Raw genomic sequence first — 23,754 nt, forward strand, 5'->3', positions numbered from 1 at the left:
AGGATTGCTTTGGGTCTGTATTTAGACTGAAGATTGTTATTTAATATTACCACTCTTATCTTGGTCGATTATGTGTGATGCTTAAATCTTGCGTCACTGCAAACTCAATTGCTGAGACCTTTGCTCTTTGCAGGCATATAAAAGAAGATTTGAGGAAGACTATATTCTCATTTTCTTTCCATCTTCAGCTTAAAACTCTCCTAGCCTTCCTATGTGCAATAGTCGCTTTTAAAAGAAAAAAGTAGACACATAGATTTTTAGTCTTCAGGATGTGGCTGCTGATTGTTTTGGTGTGTGTCCTGATTTGGGCCGGTGGGACATGCTGGTTCCTGTTCAAGAAGCCAAGTCCGTTTTCAGTGGAGTCAGTGAGGCCTCCGGGACCTTTGGAGCTGGACCAGAAAAAGAGAGACAAAGTGCTGAAACAAGGTGAATAAACCAGACATTTTAGACTCTGAATGCCCCTTTGCCCTAAGAATGACCTGAGAAGGTTTTAAGCTAATCTGCAGCATTATAAAAGTGAATTCATAAGCTCATTTGAGTTAATCTTCAAATGCAACATATGCCCACTTTTCTGCTGAATACATTCAATGAGCTTCCAACTCTTAAAACATGTTAAAACCCACTGACACATAACGGCTGAAACCAGGGAGACCAAACAAAGTATTAATAGTTATATTAAATGCAATCCGTTTTTTTGACCCACTTAATTATGACATATACATCTTTACTGATCTACTATTTAAAGCTGCAATCCGTAACTTTTTGCGCTCTAGCGGTTAAAGGTCCCATGGCATGGCATTTTTCTATTATTTTATAATGTTTCCTGAGGTGTACTTATATTGTTAGTATGATTTTTACATTAAAAAATGTCATAATTTAGAAATAAAAGGCATTTTTTCTATACTGTTATTACCCCTCTGGCTGAATGCCCTGTTTCAAGGGGCGTGTCTGCTGTGAGACTTCAGTGAAAACGGCTACTGTTGTGATTGGCTGACATCTTTGCATTTGAAATGAGTGTTAGATTATGTTGCAGAGGAAGGGGAGGTAACCTTTCCTGGTATGACGTCATAACAGGAAAATTCCAGATCAGCTCGTCTGAGCTCTCATTTTCTCAAAGGCAGAGAAAGACAGCCAGAACTCGGTTTACACCGATCAACATTTCTAGCCACTTGGGGACCATATACAGGCTATGGGAACTCACATTAATGTTGAAAAACCTCATAAAAATGAACTTTTCATGCCATGGGACCTTTAATAAACAGAACAGCGTGCGTCTCGCGGAAGAACGTTGCAGCCGGAGCTAGTTCTCTCTGTTTATGTCTATGGCGAGTCATGCAGGGACTGTGCTCCTCCGCAGCGGTTCCGGCCTGAAATAGTCCCAATATAAACACTTATTATAAGTGTACCATAATGATTCAGGGTAAGACAAAAACACGGTTTGCAAAATGGATTCATGTTGTACAGTCTCATTATGTAAGTTTTGTAAATCTTGAACACAAAAAAAGTTACGGACAGCAGCTTTAAACGTCTGAGCCAAATTTGGACAATATCTCCTCCTACCTAGAGCTTTAAAACTACGAACACCGGGTTACAATTTTTCTAACTGATCTGACTTATGATTTTCATTAAACAATCAAAACTACGAAATGTCCCATACGCTTTCATTGAGGGGGTCAAAACTCATATACAATAACTCGAATAGAGTATTGAGCTTCATCCACAACGTATCACTTAGCTCAGGACATTGATTAGCATGAATTAGCATTTTGCTAGCATGTTTTAACATATTTTGCTAGCATGATTTAGCACTTTAATTGCTATCAAAATGCTAAAACATGCTAGAGACATGTATGTTAATTCATGGTAACAGTGTACTACAACATCCTAGCAACATGCTAATCCATGTTAACAATGTGCTAAAACATGCTAATACATGCTAGCGACATGCAAATGAATGCCAACAAATTGCTAAAATATGCTAACAACACGTTAAATCATGCTAGCGACATGTTAATTCAAGGATAACAGTGTTAAAACGTTATAGCAACATGCTAATTCAAGTTAACAATGTGTTCAAAAATGTTAATTCATGCTAGAAACATGCAAGTTAATGCCAACAACATGTTAAAATATGCTAGCAGCATGTTAAAACATCCTAGCAACATTCATTCATGCTAGCAATGTGTTAAAACAGGCTAATAACATGGTAGCAACATGCTAAATCATCCTAGAAGCATGCTAATTCAGGGCTCTCAAGTCTCACGCATTGGGCGTGAGACACACGCATTTCAACTCGTTCACACACTCACACGCCACACCTTGTATTTCTCACGCAGAGAAATTTCCAGGATAATGCCCACCAAGTTGCGCTGCTATTAGAGGAATCAAGTGAGTTCCAACTAGAGTTCAGAAGGCCCTGCCACACACCAGCCAATCAAATAAAAAATACAGCTACCGAACAGCCAATCAGTAAATAGCATTGCTGTATCCGGGTAAGATTTAGATATTCCAGCAACAACAACAACGTTTACATTCTGCCACCTATTGTTTGTTTAGTTTAATGTTTTCTTTCCAACATTTCTTAATTGTATATACAAAAATATTTAAAACAATCTCATAAAATGTTTCAGTGTAAATGATTTAATTTGATTGGCAACAGCCCTACAGTGTCTTATTCTAATTTAATTTATAGATCAAATTTAAGAATATAAAATGAAAGCTGAAGCATAGCCTATATTTAAAGCTACACTGTGTGATATTTTCCCCCATCTAGCGGTGAAAAGGTATATGACCATCCAGTGAATATTAGTTTCTCTTCCTCTCAATTCTGATTTCATTTTAACTCCTACGGTGGCTGATTTAGTCCAAGATTAACATGGCTTCTAGTTCGACCTCGTCCACATTCGACACAGTGCCATCAAGTGTTAAAACGCGAAAGGCGAAGCTTGAATTCACGGGTATGTCCCTCTTTGGCTAATGTACTTTCAAGATGGAGGGGCAACATGGCGACCCGCATTCGAACCCCTTACCCGTATGTATTTTCAATGGCATATTATAAATTTACGAGAATACTTTATTACTTGAAAGAAGTAAATATACATTAAGGAGCATATATTTTTTTTTAAAGAACTAAGTGTTTTTAGCTAAGAATAAACTAAAAAAGTAACACAGTGTAGTTTTAATAAGATTACAGGAAAATGTCCTTCATAAAAGGTAAAAATATCAAAGATATGCAGATTTAAATATCTCAAAGCTGATTGAACACAGAGAGAGGTGAGACTATTGCTTCAGAATAAATTATATTTACAACAGTAAATTCTGAAGGAAAAAAAAAACATTCCAATTTATTATGGATTATTAATTTGCCTCTTCCCTGACATCTTCCCTAACCCTAACCCAGAAATGCAAGAATTAACACTATGCACACACACACACACACACACACACACACACACACACACACACACACACACACACACACACACACACACACACACACACACACACACACACACACACACACACACACACACACACACACACACACACACACACACACACAGAAATGTTGAATTAAATAAAATAAAAATATTATTATTTATTTATACAAATTAGTGTCATTAGTGTCTTTTTTTCAGATCAGAACCTTGTCCCCACCCAAACCACTGTTGCCGTTGCCAAAATCTCACTCTGAACTCAATTCAAAACTTGAGAGCCCTGCTAATTTATGCTAGCCACATGTTAAAACATATCAGGCCAACATCAAAGTTTGTCCCAACTCATCATATGGTTAAAGTGTATGATAATGTAGTCAAGCATTTAGGGTGAACTTAAATTTGTCTTGTGTTTATGCTATATTTGCAACAACACATTTGCAATTATGAATATGCAGTTCAGTACATATATATCACATAACACACTACAAGTGTGCTTTAATAGTCTATGTTAGACAACACACCAAAATAAGTGTAGGTACTTTTAGAATAAAGCATGAAAAGGTTTATAAAAAACAATGATTTTAATTGTACCTTAAAGTAAAACTTTTCATTTGATATTATTACAAAGTGCACCTTTCAAAAATGTGCTTAAGTGTGTGAAGAAACATAATAATGAATATCTGCAAGTACAGTTTTGAAGAACAACACATTCAATACAATTAAGTGCACTTCTTTTTAACAAGGGACTGAATGAGGACTGGGGCTGTCAAGCGCTAAAATGAGCAAAAGAAGCACCATAAATGTGATCTATAGAATGTATGCACTCATTTTGATTGATTTATTGTGTGTTTTTATTTGTACCACAGAAGTGTTTGAAATGGCATGAGTTAGTAAATTATGATAAATGAAAAGTCTCTCTATACATATTACATAGCCTACCGTATTTGATATCTTGTTTTAACTTAAAAAGAAGTATTATCAGATAATGACACAGAATGTTTAAGGTAATCCAATTATGCAACATATTGATAATACTATCATAAAACAACTGACATGTATGTCAATGGCTTTCCCATATCTTAATTAGATTAGCCAATTGTGATAATATTTGTAGTTCTCAAACAAACTCTTATTTAAAGTGTTTAGGGCTTACAAAGATAATACTGTATTCTGTGATATTCTGTGGGCGTGTGAACTCCTTATCAGGCCTCTTCACCCACTGACAGCACTGCATGCTGGGAGTTAACCCAGATCAGCATTGGACTATTCATTTCCTATATCAGTCACTGTGTTTCATGCTCTTGGTGCAGTAAAGGGTTACATTAGATTGCATATGAACACTGTTGCTTTGAAGTTTTTTTTTTAGTACAGTAGCCTATACGTATACAGTACATGTCATGTGCAGGGCTCTACTGTAGTACGGGTATCAAAGTATGCGTATGTGTGACTTATTGAAATGGATCAGTGAATTATGAAATGTAAGTTTCATTTGTGGCCAATTAAATAATGTACTGGCTTGTACAGCAAGTAGTAAGCGCATTTCAAGCACTGCAATATTTCACAGTATTCAGGAATCTTTACCAAAATTAAATGTTATAATGCTATATTATAATTGTTGTTTATTATAATTATCAGTCATTTGTTTCATTATTTTAGCTTCATTTAGAAATGAAAATGTAACAGTTCATGCCTTCCAGAGCAATGGCCCCACCTGGTGGTAATTTTGCAAAGGAGTTTCACATGTGGTCATTTGCATTGCACTTGCTGGTCATGTTTACCGCCAGGTGTTAAAGGGGTCCTATTATGCCCCTTATTACAAGATGTAAAATAAGTCTCTGATGTCCCCAGAGTGTTTATGTTCAAACCAAGTGGCAAACTCCCGCAGTTTCTCTTGAAGCCAATACAGAAGTGACATATACTGCAATTCATCGACTGGCCGCTAGAGACAGGTTCCAGAAGGAGCAGAATCTCATAGAGCTCCATGTTAAAATGCCCAACTTTACAGCAGATTAAAACATGTTTACAGTCTGGTACAAATTGTGGTTTTGATCTATACGGCTAATTTTGCCCTTCATGACGACTGTGAGGGGGGTGAATTTTTTTATAACTCATTCGTTTACATTATATAAAGCATTAAAGTTCTGCATAATTAAGGGCGTGGTCAATTTGAGTGACAGGTGGATAGCCATTTATATGCTGTCTGTTAGTCATCGCGTCACTTCAGCTCCGCCCACGTCCCGCCTTTTTGCCCATTTTCTGTTATCTGGGATTGATGCGCTGCCAAGATGGCAACGGCCAGCTCGACCCTACTTTACGCTTCAAAACTGCTCATCAGAATCCTATGGTTGACGTCACGGACACCACGTCCTTATTTTTTTACAGTCTATGGTTCAAACTACCCCACAGGTCATTTTTATAGCATTTTAAAATTGTCACTTTTTGAGGGTGAGCAAAACCGTTTTTTTGTGTCCCTTTAAATGCAAATGAGCTGCTGGCAGAGCTTCAAGAGCTCGTGTTAGCAGCTCTGATTACCTCACGCAGACACACACTGAAAATGACAGAAACTGTTCAGACTTTTATGTTCAAACCGGAGCCGGACAATGATGGAGAGACTCAAGAAGAAGAGACAACATGTAGAACGAGACAGGACGTTTCTGAATGGATAGTTGATGAATTTATGAGAACTATCTTCAAGTCATTGATGATTAGCGCTGGTGTGGGAACTGTTGTAAGATGAGCCAGAGAAAATCTGCTGCATGAAGAGAGAACAGGTATAGTTTAGTTTAATTACGTTTATAGCTCATGGTGTCATCTTGCTTTTATGCTTCTATTGCATTTGTGTTCGTACTGTATTGCAATAAATGTGAAAGACGGATGACAGCTTGAGCGACTCCCAAATGTGCTCAACTACTACAACTCTTCCTCTTCTCAACATGGCCTTTGTTGTACATAAAATGTACATTTTAGGGTTTGTGATGTCACTAACCTATGAAGAAGCTCGTTGTAGTCCCTACCAGCCGTTTGCTGTAGTCCTTAAAAAGCGTTTTCTGTAAAAGTAAATATCTCCCTTTGCATGATATTTACTTACTGTATGTATTTTTAGGATTCACCAAGGTGAAGATTCCAAAGGATCTTGATGCAATTATAATCGGCAGTGGGATCGGAGGAATGACGGCCGCAGCCACAATGGCCAAAGCGGGGAAGAAAGTGCTGGTGCTGGAGCAGCACGACGTGGCTGGAGGATGCTGTCACACTTTCACTGAGAAGGGCTTTGAGTTTGACGTGGGTGTGTACCATCCCTTAAAATGCAGCACAGTTATTTTTCCATTGGAATAGAAAAAAAAAAACTTTAATAAAGTTTTTAGGTTCTGAACCAACAACAGCTCCGACCTCAATCACAACATTGTTAGAGAAGTAAAAGAAAATACATAAAAAGGACAGATTATATATAGATTAAATGTACTTTTTTTTTTTTTTACGTGTTACGACCAAGCGCCAACCTCCTGCGGTCTCTTCCTTTAACACGTCACCGAACTGTTGAACTCTAGGGGAGTTAGAAAAGAAGCCTATTTTCAAAAATATTGAAAACACTTCTTCAGAAAGAGCAGTTATTTTGATTTAAGATTACGAGGCACATAAATAAAATAAACAATTATGATGTGCACAGACAAATCATAATTAATACTGAAAAATTCCATAAAAAATATAATATTTGCCCATTTAGATTTCATGGTCAATTTATTAATTATCAGACTGTTGGGTCAATCTTGAGGATGTCTGTGAATAATGTCATGAGATCGTTCAAAAACAAATCTGCTGAAGGTTTTTTTTGTTTTTTTTTCATGTACAAGGACTTCACTACTTCGGACAGCTGCATGAAAACGGTCTGCTTAAGACCGCTTTTGACCAAATCACTGAGGGTCAGATGGAGTTTGTGGAGCTAAAGCAGCATTTCGACAGTATTGTGATTGAAGACCGAGAGGAACGGAGAGACTACGCCATCTTGAGTGGCAAGACTGAGATGGAGCAGAACCTGAAGAAGCAGTTTCCCGATGATGTCAAAGCTGTGGAGGAGTTCTTTAAGATCATGAAGGTAGAGCGTCCATCATCTCATGTTTCTAAAGGCAAGCTCACACTACAGGACAGTAAGACTACACGATTAACAGCGAAGAAAAAAAAACTATTTCTCTCTTAAAGGGATAGTTCACCCAAATATGGAAATTCTGTCATCTAAATCTATATAAATGTCTTTGTTCTGCTGTACACAAAGGAAGATACACTATATTGGCAAAAGTTTTGGGACGTCTAATGACATCCCATTCTTAATCCGTAGGGTTTAATATGGAGTTGGCCCACCCATTGCAGTTACAACAGCTTCAACTCTTCTGGGCTTTCCACAAGGTTTAGGAGTGTGTTTATGGGAAATTTTGACCATTCTTCTAGAAGCGCATTTGTGAGGTCAGGCACTGATGTTGGACAAGAAGGCCTGGCTCTCAGTCTCCGCTCTAATTCATCCCAAAGGTGTTCTATCGGGTTGAGGTCAGGACTCTGTGCAGGCCAGTCAAGTTCCTCCACACCAAACTCGCTCATCCATGTCTTTATGGACCGACGCTTTGTGCACTGGAGCGCAATCATAGTGGAACAGGAAGGGGACATCCCCAAACTGTTCCGACAAAGTTGGGAGCTTGAAATTGTCCAAAATGTTTTGTAATGCTGAAGCATTAAGAGTTCTGAAAAACAACCCCCACACCATAATCCCCCCTCCACCAAACTTTACACTTGGCACAATGCAGTCAGGCAAGTCCTGTTCTCCTGGCAACCGCCAAACCCAGACTCGTCCATCGGATTGCCAGACAGAGAAGCGTAATTGTTAACTCCAGAGAACACGTCTCCACCGCTCTAGAGTCCAGTGGCGGCGCGCTTTACCCCACTGCATCCCAGGCTTTGCATTGCACTTGGTGATGTAAGGCTTGGATGAGCTGCTCGGCCATGGAAACCCATTCCATGAAGCTCTACACACTGTTCTTGAGCTCATCTGAAGGCCACAGAAGTTTGGAGGTCTGTAGCTCTTGACTCTGCAGAAAGTTGCCGTCTTCTGCGAACTGTGACCCTCAGCATGCGCTGACCCCGCTCTGTGATTTACGTGGCCTACCACTTTGTGGCTGAGTGGCTGCTGTTCCCAATTGCTTCCACTTTGTTAGAAAACCACTAACAGTTGAGCGTGGAATATTTAGTAGTGAGGAAATTTCCCGAATGGACTTATTGCACAGGTGTCCACCGATCACGGCACCACACTTGAGTTCTCTGAGCTCCTGAGAGCGAGCCATTCTCTCACAAATGTGTGTAGAAGTGTCTGCATGCCTAGTGCTTGCTTTATACACCTGTGGCCATGGAAGTGATTGGAACACTTGAATTCAATGATTTGGAGGAGTGTCCCAATACTTTTGGCAACATAGTGTCTCACCCCCCATTGTCTAACATAGTATTTTTTTCCTACTAATGGGTGACGAGATCTGCTTGGTTACAAACATTCTTCCAAATATCTTCCTTTGTGTACAGCAGAACAAAGACATTTTTACAGGCTTTTTCAACAACTTGAGGGTGATTAAATGATTACATTTTTGGGTGAACTATCCCTTTAAATTCATGCGAGAAATTAGATTAGATAGAGATTTATGCTGCATTCACACCATGTCGTAATTACCATAATTAGAAGATGACAACACGTGACGTTGTTCTCTGAGCTTTCTCGGACTCTGAATTATGTGAACTCTATCAACGGCTTTATGAATCTTCATCAGACACATGGTACAAGTCGGGGCTCTCAGAAAACAAATCTGTCTGTGACAGCAAAATCCGGCCAAAAGTCGTGTCGAGTGAGCTTGTGTTTGCATTGGCAGTGAGTGAACCGGATGAAGTGTAAATCCTATGTGCTTACTTGGCAGTTGGGCAATAATTATGTCACCTAATTAATATTCCTGATTATGAGGTTTGCATGTAATACTAAGTTGGTCATTTGTTTCTTTGTTCTTATCTGAACATTGTCTAGAGTGATCAGTACTTCCACATTTGTCCACATTCCACATCTCCCTGTCATAAAATAAAATACATTTTAAAAAGTTAAATGTCGTAAAAGAAAATGACTCACCTCATGGCTTTTCTGCTTCCAAATATTAACCTTTAAACTCATATATTTATTATTTGTGTCTTCTCCTCTGTATTGTCCACAGGTCACAGCCCGGCAGGTTGCTTATTTAGCCATCCTAAAGCTGATTCCTCAGTGGTTGGCTCTCTTTCTGCTCAAAAGTGGCATTGCTGACTTCTTCTCGTCCATCTTCCGTCTCTCTGAATCCAGTGCCACAGAGCTGAACAACAAACTGTCAAGCAACAAGGACTTGCACTTGGTCTTCTCATATTTCTTCTATGGTGAGGAATTCTGTACATAAATTATTGTTGTGCACTAAACACAACAATTTGTAATTAACTGTTTTGTAAGCAGTAATAGTGCTATAGCCCTTGTATTAGGTTTAAAGTCTGGGTATGATGTATTCAATGTATTGTGGATTCAATACAAATTCACCAAGAATCACACTATGATAAAACAAACTTCTCACACTACAAAAAAACACGACAACATGATTTTTAAGACTATATATATATACACACTCACCTAAAGGATTATTAGGAACACATACTAATACTGTGTTTGACCCCTTTTCGCCTTCAGAACTGCCTTAATTCTACGTGGCATTGATTCAACAAGGTGCTGAAAGCATTCTTTAGAAATGTTGGCCCATATTGATAGGAGAGCATCTTGCAGTTGATGGAGATTTGTGGGATGCACATCCAGGGCACGAAGCTCCCGTTCCACCACATCCCAAAGATGCTCTATTGGGTTGAGATCTGGTGACTGTGGGGGCCATTTTAGTCCAGTGAACTCATTGTCATGTTCAAGAAACCAATTTGAAATGATTCAAGCTTTGTGACATGGTGCATTATCCTGCTGGAAGTAGCCATCAGAGGATGGGGACATGGTGGTCATAAAGGGATGGACATGGTCAGAAACAATGCTCAGGTAGGCCGTGGCATTTAAACGATGCCCAATTGGCACTAAGGGGCCTAAAGTGTGCCAAGAAAACATCCCCCACACCATTACACCACCACCAGCCTGCACAGTGGTAACAAGGCATGATGGATCCATGTTCTCATTCTGTTTACACCTAATTCTGACTCTACACTGTAAAAATTAAAGGTGCCTCAAATATCCTATCGGATACTCAAGGAACTTCAAAATGTATTTTAAGTGCCTCAAAGCTCTTTCTCCAATAGTAGGGTTACTGGTGGAACCACTGACAGTCTTTACGGTTCTTGCAGGAACTTATGGGATCCCTTAAGAACTCTGTATTCAGTTCTGAGGTCCTGTAGTCACCTTTTCATTACCATGAGACCTTGAAGTGCTTTGGGGGAACTTAGAGGAACTCAAATTCTATAAAAGGGTTCTTGTAAGATCTGTAAACAGTTCAGTGGTTCCTAGAAGATCTCTTTTGTAAAAGCCAGCATCTGGTGAAACCCAGAAGTTCTGTGAGGCCATATTACGATGTACAGCCTGTTCATTATTATTATTATAATGTTGTTGTTGTTGTTAACAATTATTAATAAATCAAACTCACACACGCACACAGTGTGTGTGTGTGTGTGTGTGTGTGTGTGCGAGAGAGAGAGAGAGAGAGAGAGAGAGAGAGAGAGAGAGAGAGAGAGAGAGAGAGAGAGAGAGAGAGAGAGAGAGAGAGAGAGAGAAGACTTATGTTGAAATTAACTCTATTGGTGTTGATTTCCGGATTTCAAATTTACTGTGAGTTACACACACACACACACACACACACACACACACAGTTTTTTATACTAACTTGTATATTCTATCCCCCTATAGGGATATAGCCTAGGCCTACCCCTACCCATAAACCTATCCATCACAGAAAACATTCTGCATTTTTAATAAAACATTGTTTAGTATGTGTTTAAAGCTATTTTAAATATGTGGACAAAAAAAAAGTCTGAAAATGCTGTTCTTAGGCATTTTACCACACAGTATACACAATTTGAATATATTTAATGTTTCATAGGCCTATTGAAATAAACTGTGCATCATTATAAGTGAATATTGTTTACCATGAAATGAAATATTTTAGGCTACATTCTTCATAATAATAATAATAACAACCCGAAGAAGAAGAAGACGGCGAAGGGCTCTCTGGCGTCCTGCTCGCGCGCAACGCAAGTAGCGGCGATTTGAAAAAAACAAACAAACGGACATTTCCTTAAAATAACCGCTTCATATGACTTTCCCATTCAAGGTGAGTAAAGTCGCCAAAATAATTATACAAATTAGATACAATGTGTAACACACACGGCCACACTTACATGCTAAAATAGTATGGCTATTTAAAAAAGTATTTTTAGGTTGAAAGTATTTTATTTTTAGTTTTTTTAGGTTTTAGTAAAAGTGTAACGTTAGATTGATTAGCATTTGTATAACCCCAGTTTTACTACAAATAACGTTACCATGGTAAAATGGTTAGTGTATCAAAACCATGATTAATTTTATGTTACCATGATGTTATTTAATACACATTTTTAATCGTTTTTTCTTCGTTTTTTTTGTAGTATAGCCTACAAACTGCTATGTTTTTACCCTAACTCTAACCCTTTCCTTTTATCTTTTTCTCTCATCAGAACATCCAGTATATTTAGTATTTCTCTGAAAAACAGGGTTCATTGAGCAGCAACAAATGTACGTATATTTCTGGACTTATACCAAATAAAATGGTGTTTGTCAGTCAGGCCTTATTCATGAAACACAAGCAGAAAATTATTTAAACAGTCAATCATGAAATACATTTTAATTTTAATTAATTAGGGGTTCATTGTTTTAATTTTTATTATTTATTCATCAATTTAGCTATATTTTAGCAGATACGTAAAAACACAGCCTGTTATATTGTTGTCCACTAGATGGAGCCACAGGACAAGGAAACTTTTGAGCCTAATCCCTTTCTATCAGTTTCCATCCCTTTTGAATGGAAAGAAATGCATAGATTTAGTTCATTTGTATAACTTTGGTGTACTGACAGTATATTTTTATATAATTGGTGTATACAAAAATCTGTGAAATGCTGATAGATCATAAAATGTTAATTTGCCAGACACGATAAAATATATTGCTGTCCATTAAGAATAAATTTGATTTGTTTTATTTTATTTGTTTATCCATTTCCTTCTTTTTTTAATTCAACAGTAAGTGATTTAAAAAAAAAAAATTTTGTTTGTTTGTTTTGTTGCTGTAACCGGTTTTATCAAATCTTAACTTTTATTAATCATGAGACATAATGATATTGTTTACAGTACAATCTGTATATTTTTTACCCTAACCCTTTCCTTTTATTTTTTTCTTTCCTCAGAACATTTGTTATTATTTCTCTGAAAAATAAGGTTCACTGAGCAGCAGCAAATGTGAGTATATATATATATATATAGTATAAATGAAATGATGTTTGTCAGTCAGGCCTTATTCATGAAACAAATTCAGAAAATTATTTATAAATCAATCGATTCATGTACTTAAAGAAACATTTCAATTGAAATAATTGAATGAATGAACTAATCATTCACACTGGTGCTTGGACCCAGATGATTACCCATTTGTGACTATATTGTTTTATTAATTTATTCTAATCATCATATTAGAATGATTTCTGACGGATCATGTGCCATGATCCTTCAGTGGTGATGCTAAAAAATCAGCTTTGATCACAGGAATAAATATATATATATTGATGAGCATAAGAATTGATTCATGAATTGACTTTTATAGGGACATCTCTAATGTGAGGCTGTGGACAGTTTCTAATGTCTGTTGCTGGCTGACAAGAAATGACCTCTCTGCACTTGCCCCATCTTTTGAAGGTGTGTAAATAGTTAAACAATGACTGTTGAAATGGGCCATCATCTAATATAGATCATGAGACAAATGCAGGACAAACTTGGCCAACAATTTTCAAATTACCAGATTTCCCTGTTTTGCTAAAGCAAAAAATGGAAAACAACATGGCTGAATTGCACCAGCCAACATCCCGTTCTAAATGGAGGTCACAGATTGTGCAGGTGCTGTTTGTCTATATATGCACCATAACTTGGTAAGTCACACACACACACACACACGCACGCACGCACGCGCACGCGCACACACACACACACACACACACACACACACACACACACACACACACACACACACACACACACACACACACACACACACACACACACACACACACACACACACACACACACACACACACACACACACACACACACACACACACACACACACACACACACACACACACACACACAAACACACTAATAGAAAACATAACATTTTGAATAGACATCTGTGTAACTATTAGTTACATCTGCTATTGAATGTCCACAATGACACTGCATTTACTTTATAACAGCAAATGTATCATTCCTAAGGTATCCTACACAGCAGCAGTATAAAGAAGTGTGTACTGCACTCATTAAGATGTATCCAAACTTGAGAGACCAAACAGGCGTTGGATATGTAAGATTACTTTTGTATTATTCTTTTTTAGAATTGTATCACTGCCCTAAGTTTGTGCTTAGGTCCTTTCCAAAACCACCATTCACATATGGGTAAAAGCTACAGTGAAAGTGAATGATAATAAGAGAATGATTAAATGATGTCAGAAGTTTCATTTGTGTGTAAACTTTCCCTTATACCAACACTACTATTAAAGGAACAGTCCACCAAAAAATAATAATTCTGCCATCATTTACTCACCCTCAAGTTGTTCCAAACGTGTATGAATTTATTTTTCGTTTTAAAAAACTTTGTTATATATAGTTTATTAAACCGTTATATTCTTCAAATTTGTAGGCCTCATGGTCATTGCAGGAATCCTTGTATTGCCGTACCTTTTAAATGATGATCCTGCAGGACTGTGCGTGATAAACAAGGTCAGATTTTAATGTATATATGCAAATGTAATGTCATTGATGATTCAGATAATCAGCTTAAAGTTTTGCCAGTATTATGCCAGTTATTCCTAGAGATATTATGCAATTAACTGCTCCACAACCATAAAAGGCACTACAAAAGGCACAACAAAATGGCCTTGTATATTATGTATATTGTTACACAGTAAAAAAAAATTCAGATCTCAAATTGAAAAATTTCTAGTGACCGATCACATCTAAATTTTTCAGTTGGCCAAAATGAATTTCTGTGAATTTATGCAAACTAAAAAATGTTGATGTGATCAGTCACTAGAAAATTTTCAATTTTTTACAGTGTAGCTTTGTGATCAGTTGCATTTGATGTTCCTAATTTTTTAGTCACTTTAGATAAATGTATGTGGAAAATGAATAAATGTAAAGGTTTTGTAAATTAAATTGTATCTTAACTACCTCTTTTTTCAACCAACAGCCTCCACAGAACCTCACACCAACTTTGGTGATTACAGGAAACCCATTTGGTGAAAGCAGCATTGCAGTCTTTCTTGATGGTGAAGAACTGTTTGCTGATTAACCTGCTGATGTAACCATGGGTGTAGGCCTCACTATGAGTGCCTACTTCCTATTCAACATACAGTACAAGAAACCAATTAAAACACTGACTTTTCTGCAGTATCTGTTGGGCATTCAGAAGGAGAGCATCAAGCTACCTACAGTTGTGTTGAGGCTTATCAATTACTTAAAATGCCCAGTGTGAATATTCCCAGAGTGAAAATATTACAATTGACTGCATTGTACATTTTACTGTAGTAGATTTTAATTGTATTATTGTTTATTTATATTTTAAAGTTGTAAGAAGTCATATTTATCTTTTGCAGTTTTGCCAAGATGTAAACTCTTAATGTATAGCAATATTAACATTATATATGTGCTTCAAAGAATTAGATGTTGATGTAGCTACAGTATTCAAGGTAAATATTTATTGAACTTTTCTATGAATATTGTTGTTGTTTATTAATAAAAAATGTTTGCTTTGCATTTGGTTTTAGTTTTTCATTTGTCAAAAAAATAAAATGTAAATAGATCAATTTTATTTAATAGTAAATAAAGAGAGGGGGGGGGGGGGGTGGAGAGGGAGAGGGAGAGGGAGGGGTAGGGAGGTTACATTGGGAAATGGTGCCTTGAAGCACCCAAGGTGGTTCCTAAAGGAAGGGTTCCTCAGGAATCCTGGGTGGTTCCTCAGAGAACCGCCTCTTTTGAAAGGGTGCCTACAGGATCTACAGACGGTTCCGCCGGTGTGGCAAAGTGAAGAACCCCAAAAGGTTCCTCCAGGCACCTTTTATTTTTACAGTGTACCATCTGAATGTCTCAACAGAAATCGAGACTCATCAGACCAGGCAACATTTTTCCAGTCTTCAACTGTCCAATTTTGGTGAGCTTGTGCAAATTGTAGCCTCTTTTTCCTATTTGTAGTGGAGATGAGTGGTACCCGGTGGGGTCTTCTGCTGTTGTAGCCCATCCGCCTCAAGGTTGTGTGTGTTGTGGCTTCACAAATGCTTTGCTGCATACCTCGGTTGTAACGAGTGGTTATTTCAGTCAAAGTTGCTCTTCTATCAGCTTGAATCAGTCGGCCCATTCTCCTCTGACCTCTAGCATCAACAAGGCATTTTCGCCCACAGGACTGCCGCATACTGGATGTTTTTCCCTTTCACACCATTCTTTGTAAACCCTAGAAATGGTTGTGCTTGAAAATCCCAGTAACTGAGCAGATTGTGAAATACTCAGACCGGCCCGTCTGGCACCAACAACCATGCCACGCTCAAAATTGCTTAAATCACCTTTCTTTCCCATTCTGACATTCAGTTTGGAGTTCAGGAGATTGTCTTGACCAGGACCACACCCCTAAATGCATTGAAGCAACTGCCATGTGATTGGTTGATTAGATAATTGTATTAATGAGAAATTGAACAGGTGTTCCTAATAATCCTTTAGGTGAGTGTATATATAACAACAATTTTAAAAATATTTTTTCACAAAAATGTTGTACCGTATCAGCATTTTGTCCACATGGATCTGGCGTTTTGGGAGCATAAAACCGATATTTTTTTAAACCAGGTCCCAGAGTGGATAAATCTGAATACGACACCCTTGTGTTTTCGTGTGTACAGCCAATCCGTATATTTTGTGAAACATCCCGCGCAGGAAAGATTAGAAGGGATACAACTACGGCCACTGGGCATGCGCACATCATTATTGCGTCATTTAATTACTTTATTTGCATTGTTGTAAGGGTAGGTTTAGGGTGTAGGCGTTAATAAAACTCATCTGGTAAGTATAGCACATTTATTTATTGTAATTGTATTGTGAGATTTTGCCTCACTTCCTACCATTGCTGTACCCCTTCTAGCCACAACTCTTCTTCTCCATTTTTAGTGTATTTCTGTGGCAGAATTATGGCATGTATACAACATCGTTTTGAGTCGTTTTCATTGCTCCCGTGTGTACGCAGATATTTCTTGAAACAGGGGAAAAAATGATTGGATGGGGAAAGCTCTGGCTTCTTGGGGACGGGGCCTAAGTTTATCCTACTCAAACCAATTAATTATTTTGAGCATTAGGGTTGCAGGTTTGAAAAGCACAAATATTTCCTTATCCTAACAAACCGTACTTCAATGGAAAGCTTATTTATTAATTTATTAATTCAAAAAATTGACCCTTATGACTGGTTTTGTGGTCCAGGGTCACATATAGTAGGTCAAAAGTAATTACTCAAGAGAGTGTGTGATTTCGGATGCAGCCCAAGGGTGTGTCTCATTCAGTTCCCAAGCTCCCGAGCTCATGAATCAGTATATCGTTTACTCTAGCTTGGGCACTGGTAAGGACAGTAAAAGACGCTGTGTTCATTACCTCTCCGATGTATGTTTATGCTGAAATATAATAAAATAATGGTTTCTGGTTTTTAAAAACACATAACGCATGTCGTTATTGGTCGTTGTGTGAAGTGAGTTGGCTCACGTGATTTTGAGTTTCGCGCTTCAGAACTTCCGTTAAGGGAGCATAGTGAGCATCGACGCGCCCTGGGTTTTGCGGAGCATTGTGGGACTTTTTAGGGAGCGAACATTTCAGTGCATTGAGACAGCCCTTAAAATGGCCGACTCATTAATCAGTGCCCTGACTACTGAACCAGGGAGCTGATTGAGACACACCCATAGAGAAGTGTTTCTTTGATCTCTGCTCCAGGTGTGCCTCCTAAAGATTCCAGCTCTATGATCAACGCTCTGATGCTGCATCACTTCAAGCGTGGCGCATACTACCCTAAAGGGGGCGCCAGTGAGATCCCATTCCACATCACTAAAGTCATAGAGAAATATGGGGGCAGTGTGCTGGTCCGCGCCCCTGTCAGCCGTATCCTGGTGGATCAGAAGGGAGCTGCATATGGTGAGTGCATAATAATTCCAGTTTCTTCTAATTCAGCATTTAAAGGGTCATGAAACTCCCTGTTTCAGCAGCAGTCAGTTCTCACCACAGTTTTGAAAAATGCTATAAAAGTGGGCGTGGTTTAGCGGCGGAGTGGAGGGGGACGAGGGGAGACTGACAGCACATCAACGGCTTCTGATTCAGACCATTTTATTTTGCTCTCGTTAAAAGCATCAAAGCTTCCCACAAAAGCATGCTGCAAATTACCATTAAAGGGCTAGTTCACCCAAAAATGAAAATTAGCCCATAATTTACTCATCCTCAAGCCATCCAAGGTGTATATGACATTATTCTTTCAGACGAATAAAATCAGAGTTATATTACAAAAGTCCAGGATAATCCAAGCATTAGAATTGGATTCATAGTTGCTCTGATTTTGAAGTCCATAAAAAGTGCATCTGTCCATCATATAACTGCTCCACGCGTCTCTTGGGTGTTAAAGGTCCCATGGCATGAAATTTTCATTTTATGAGGTTTTTCAACATATGTTGAGTATATGAGTTCCCCTAGCCTGAATATTGTCCCCAAGTGGATAGAAATGTTGATCGGTGTAAAACCGATTTCTGTCTTTCTCTGCCTTTGAGAAAATGACAGCCCAGACGAGCCAATCCTGAAGTCTCCTGGTTTGACGTCCAAGCAGGAACGGTTTCCTCCATTTCCTCCGCCCAGAGAATCTGCCACACCCATGCAAATGCTTGAGAGATCATGGGTTGTGAACGAGTGAACGCTGGCAGTTTCTCAGTGTTTGGATGTACAAATGAAAACAGAAGTCTTTTTTCAGTTCCTTCTGATCTGTGATCAGTGATTTCTGATGTGTAGCTAATTATTTATTATTCGTGCACACACTGCGGCTTCTCTCTCTCCAGACAGAACTGTGTTTTCTATCTTGTGAGTCAGTGTTTTTGTACGTACTCGTCGCGTCTATCGGTTCTAAAATGTGCATACAGTCATGAGTTTCTGCTCAACATGGCAGAGTCAGATCTTTAGAGATAAACCTCACACACGCCGAAGCTCGGCCTTCAACATGCCCGACCCCCAGTACTGCATCTGGCCCACAGCGGAGGCACCAAACGCGGCGTGAGATTAAGCAGAAGGGGGGTAAGCGTGAGCATATCCGGGCTAGCCAGCCTAGCCCCACAATAAACTGGATTACATTCGATTACTGCTGTTGTGTCTTTGTTTGCGCTGTGTACTCAACGCGCGTCACTGACGCTTTTGTTTTATTTTAAAAATAATGCTATTATCAACACTTACTTTTAACTCGTTCATCTCGACAGCTGTAATGGTACTTTGCATGTGTTACAAAGTTGGTAATAATGATGAAGACGGACTCGGTGTGACTGGGACTCGTGTTTATTCAGAACTCTCAGATACAAACACAATAAACTCGCGCTGACTGACAGCGCTCTCATAACTCAGTAGTTACTATAAATAATTTTGTTAGCAATCGCTCAGTCTCTGGTACATTAGTGATGTCCGGTTCGCGAACGATCTTTCTTTTGAACCAGTTCTTTTTAGTGAACCGAATCAGTTCACCAAATCGGACTGAATCGTTCTAAACGGTTCGCGTCTCCAGTCAGCGCTGATCCATAATTTACTAAAGTTACTAACTTTCTGACATGAGTGACAGCCCCTCCGACTAGAAATAGACTAATAACCTGAAGTATATGCTGTAACTACAACAGTTCAGACATGCTGAGAACTGATGTGAAGTGAACTCAGGTCCATCCGTCTCTCTGGCAGCAGCTCGTGCCTCGTAGACCTCGTTAAACCACGCCCCCTCCGCTCATTTAAAATGCAAAGATGTCAGCCAATCACAACAGTGGGCGTTTTTACTGAAGTCTCACAGCAGACACGCCTCTTGAAGCAGGGCATTCAGCCACAGGGCAAACAGCAGTATTGAAAAAATGCCTTTTATTTCTAAATGATGACATTTTATGATGTAAAAGTCATACTAACAATATAAGTACACCTCAGGAAACATTATAAAATAATAGAAAATGCCATGGCATGGGACCTTTAATAAAGGCCTTCTGAAGCGAATCAACGCGTTTGTGTAAGGGAAATATCCATATTTAAAACTTTATCAAGTAAACTTTCGACCGACCACCTTCCCTGTTCCCCTGCCGATCGAAAGACTAACGAGACCAGGTCCGCTCGTCATGACGTCACGTACGCATCTTGAGTTTCACTTTCAACATTCAACACTTTTCCACAGAAGGCGGTCAGCCGAAAGTTTACTTGATAAAGTTTTAAATATGGATATTTTTATTACACAAACGTGTTGATTCTCTTCAGAAGGCCTTTATTAACACCCCGGAGCTGCGTGGAGCAGTTATTTGATGGATAGATGCACTTTTTATGGACTTCAAAAACCGAGCAACTATGAATCCAATTCTAATGCTTGGATTAGCCTGGACTTTTGTAATATAACTCCGATTTTATTCGTCTGAAAGAAGAATGTCATATACACCTAGGATGACTTGGGGGGTGAGTCAATTATGGGCTAATTTTCATTTTTGGGTGAACTATCCCTTTAAGTTACACGCAACACAATATACACATGGTTTTGTAAGCTCACCCTACACAAATACATATCCTGTGACACCTATAATTCAATGGACAATTAAATGCACAGCCATTCGCAATTTGTTCTCTGCATCAAAAATATATATGCTGTTACACACGCTGTTGCATAACTTTGATCACTTTTGAGGCTTATTTTTTATATGCCATTTGGTCGGTTAAATGGCCTTAAAGAGCGGTTACACTCACAGTGTGGATGAATCGCATTTGTGTGAAAGCTCAGGATCTATTGAAGAGAACGTAGGCAACGCAAAAACTCATACAAAGCGGAAAAAACACTCGTTTTTGACACACTTTTACTGTGTGCGATCTCACTGTTTGAAGCGCCAGTCAGAGGAAATGCCTATCATGCCGCGCTGTCATGAATTAAGCAACGCGTCTTCTCATAGGACAAAGACACACAGTCTCATGAATAATTATGAGACACCGATGAATCATCGCCCATCGAGAAGAAAACGTCACATCCTATGACGTTGACATGAAGACGAATTTAAACCAGGAAGTTGAAAATAGAGCAAAAAGTTTTAAAATTAACCAGTTTTCTCCCACATTCAAAAATAACAGATGGTAACATTGTCTTCCATGATGTTCAACACACATACTTCTGTTAAAATCTCAGAAAATTTGGTTTAGGGTTTCATGACCCTTATGTATTTATTGTGGTTTGATTGACAGGAGTGACAGTGAGGAAAGGTGACGAGCATGTGGAAGTGCGGGCTCCTGTTATCATTTCCAACTGTGGGATTTTCAACACCTTCCAGAAGCTCTTGCCTCCGGAAATACAAGTCAAACCAGGTGAATATATTCTGTGTGCTTCAATGCAACATCTAATGTAAAACTGCTCTTGAGAGACTAGATGCGCTGTTTTCTTATATTTCAGAGATTCAGAGTCGTCTGGATATGTTGAGGCCTGGTAAAGCCTCGTTCCTCCTGTTCTCAGGGTTTGATGCGACAGAGGAAGAGTTAGACATCACTTCCACCACCATGTGGTTCTTCAAATCCAATGACATGGATGGCATGTGAGTATCAAAAACAGATACTTTACAGCTACTTTATACTGTTGCATTTAAAATATAGAAGTCCAAAGGCAAGAAACAACCCATTTATCATAATATAAAAACAACTTAAAGGGTTAGTTAGTTCACACAAAAATGAAAATTCTGTGATTAATTCCTCACTAGGGCTGCGCAATATATCGAAATATCGCATATGTACATAACGCAAAATGCATATCGCAAGGTAACGCAATATCTGAATGATTTTAATAGGCTATTTCAACATTGTGAAAAGTGTACGTTTTAGGTCGACGCATATAGCAGAGAATAGACTGAGCACACAACTGTTACTTATGTGACTTGCTTGACGTTAAAAAGAGTTATTAAATGCAATAACTTGTGAAAAACAACTCCTTGCAGTCTCATGCTGTCTGACACACACACCGAAACGTGCGCACAAGCCTTTCTTTTTTGTGTCTTGTTACACACTCGAACTGTCAAATACACACACAGTTGTGTCAAAATGACTGTCTTGATGAGTATTCATGTAAACACAGTCGGTTATGCTTGAAGATATCAGTTGGGGAAAGAAATAGATTTGACACACTTACAGCAATATCGTATCGCATATGGAATATCGCATTATTTAACAAGGACATCGCATATCGCATTTTTCTTAATTACGTACAGCTCTATTCCTCACCCTCATGTCGTTCCAAATCCATAAGACCTTCATTCATCTTCAGAACACAAATTAAGATTTTTTGTATTAAATCGGAGAGCTTTCTGCCCCTCCATTGATAATCTATGCAACTACCACTTTGACGTAGGGCTGGACGATTAACCGAAAAGTAATCGAAAACGAAATTCAGAACCTAACCAACGTAATTTTCCCATGTTGGTTATTTTTCGGTTTTACTTTCCCCTTAAAAACACACTACCATCCGTGTAGTCATGTGACTAAAATAACTAGCTTTCAGAGGGATGCGAGTCGACTTACGGTGAAAGTGCCTTGACGCATGTGTATTGACGAACACAGAAGCACAGTAAAACAAAACACTGCTCATGAATAAGAGTCTAAAACGAGAATTTTTTAAGAGAAATGGCGGAGGATTTCGATATAAGAGAAGAGGGGCTAGAGTTTGTTCCCCAGCACAATCCGCGAGATCCGTCAAAGCTTGCGATGCTTCTGTACATCACGTCAAGGGTTAATTTTTTGCCGTAATTCGAATTGCGTACCGCTGACCACTGGAAGCTAGTTATTTTAGTCTATAAAATTTTAAATGTGGATATTTTTATATTACACAAACGCACCACTTTGCTTCAGAAGGCCTTTATTAACTCCTGGAGCCGCGTGGAGCAGTTATATGACGGATAGATGTACTTTTATGGACTTCAAAAACGACACTGCCATTATAAAGCTTGGAAGAGCCAGGACATTTTTAATATAACTCTGATTGTATTCGTCTGAAAGAAGAATGTCATATACACCTGGGATGACTAGATTTTGAGTAAATCATGGGCTAATTTTCATTTTTGGGTGAACTAGCCCTTTAAGGCTTGCCAGTTTGGTCATTAAAGCGATTTTAGACCATCGGATGTGTATCATTATATTGAGTTACTGCGCTGATGTATTGTGACGCACAAACACTCATACAGACAGTAGCTCGCACATCACGTGAAGATCGCAAGAGACGTCCTGTGATTTATCACTAAATTAGCTTAGAAACTCAAAAGTTAAAACATAAACTTTTCTACTTTTGAAGTAACAGGTGTTTCCCATTTACCACTCCCCCTTGTTATCTTGTTAACCTTTTGTGTTTATATACCCCAGTGCTTCAGTTGTTGATGGTCGGTCTTTCTGTTGCGTGTGAACAGGGATGAGGCCCAGTGACAATCCAAATGCCAGCACAAAACATTTATTCAAAAACATAAACACAGATAATCCGGGAACAAGAGTATAATCCACAGAGAACCGACAGGAGACCGACAACAACAACACACATACAGGAGCAACGACAGCCAACAACTGAAGCACTGGGGTATATAAACCAGGGTTCCCACGCTTCTTGAAAGTTCTTGAATTTCAGACACATGGATTCATGGCCCTACAAACATAGGTCCTTGAAAGTGCTTGAATTAAAGGGTTAGTTCACCCAAAAATGAAAATTCTGTCATTAATTACTTACCCTCATGTCGTTCGACACCCGTAAGACCTCCGT

At 38.7% G+C, this 23,754-nt stretch overlaps 1 protein-coding gene across 1 annotated transcript in view; it reads left to right on the forward strand.

The window, feature by feature from the left end:
- Positions 1–269: 269 nt before the first annotated feature.
- The window catches only part of LOC307144128 (inactive all-trans-retinol 13,14-reductase), a gene marked incomplete at both ends in the record, with an annotated part of 31,953 nt that continues 8,468 nt past the window's right edge, over positions 270–23,754 (forward strand). Inside the window, 7 exons of the mRNA XM_079846167.1 lie at positions 270–426; positions 6,541–6,723; positions 7,289–7,530; positions 9,668–9,863; positions 17,715–17,912; positions 21,213–21,332; positions 21,418–21,556. Coding sequence (XP_079702293.1) covers positions 270–426; positions 6,541–6,723; positions 7,289–7,530; positions 9,668–9,863; positions 17,715–17,912; positions 21,213–21,332; positions 21,418–21,556 — 1,235 coding nt within the window. The remainder of the gene's footprint in view (positions 427–6,540; positions 6,724–7,288; positions 7,531–9,667; positions 9,864–17,714; positions 17,913–21,212; positions 21,333–21,417; positions 21,557–23,754) is intronic.

Source organism: Gobio gobio, assembly GCF_949357685.1.
Source record: "Gobio gobio genome assembly, chromosome: 20".
Classification (NCBI taxonomy): Eukaryota; Metazoa; Chordata; class Actinopteri; order Cypriniformes; family Gobionidae; genus Gobio; species Gobio gobio.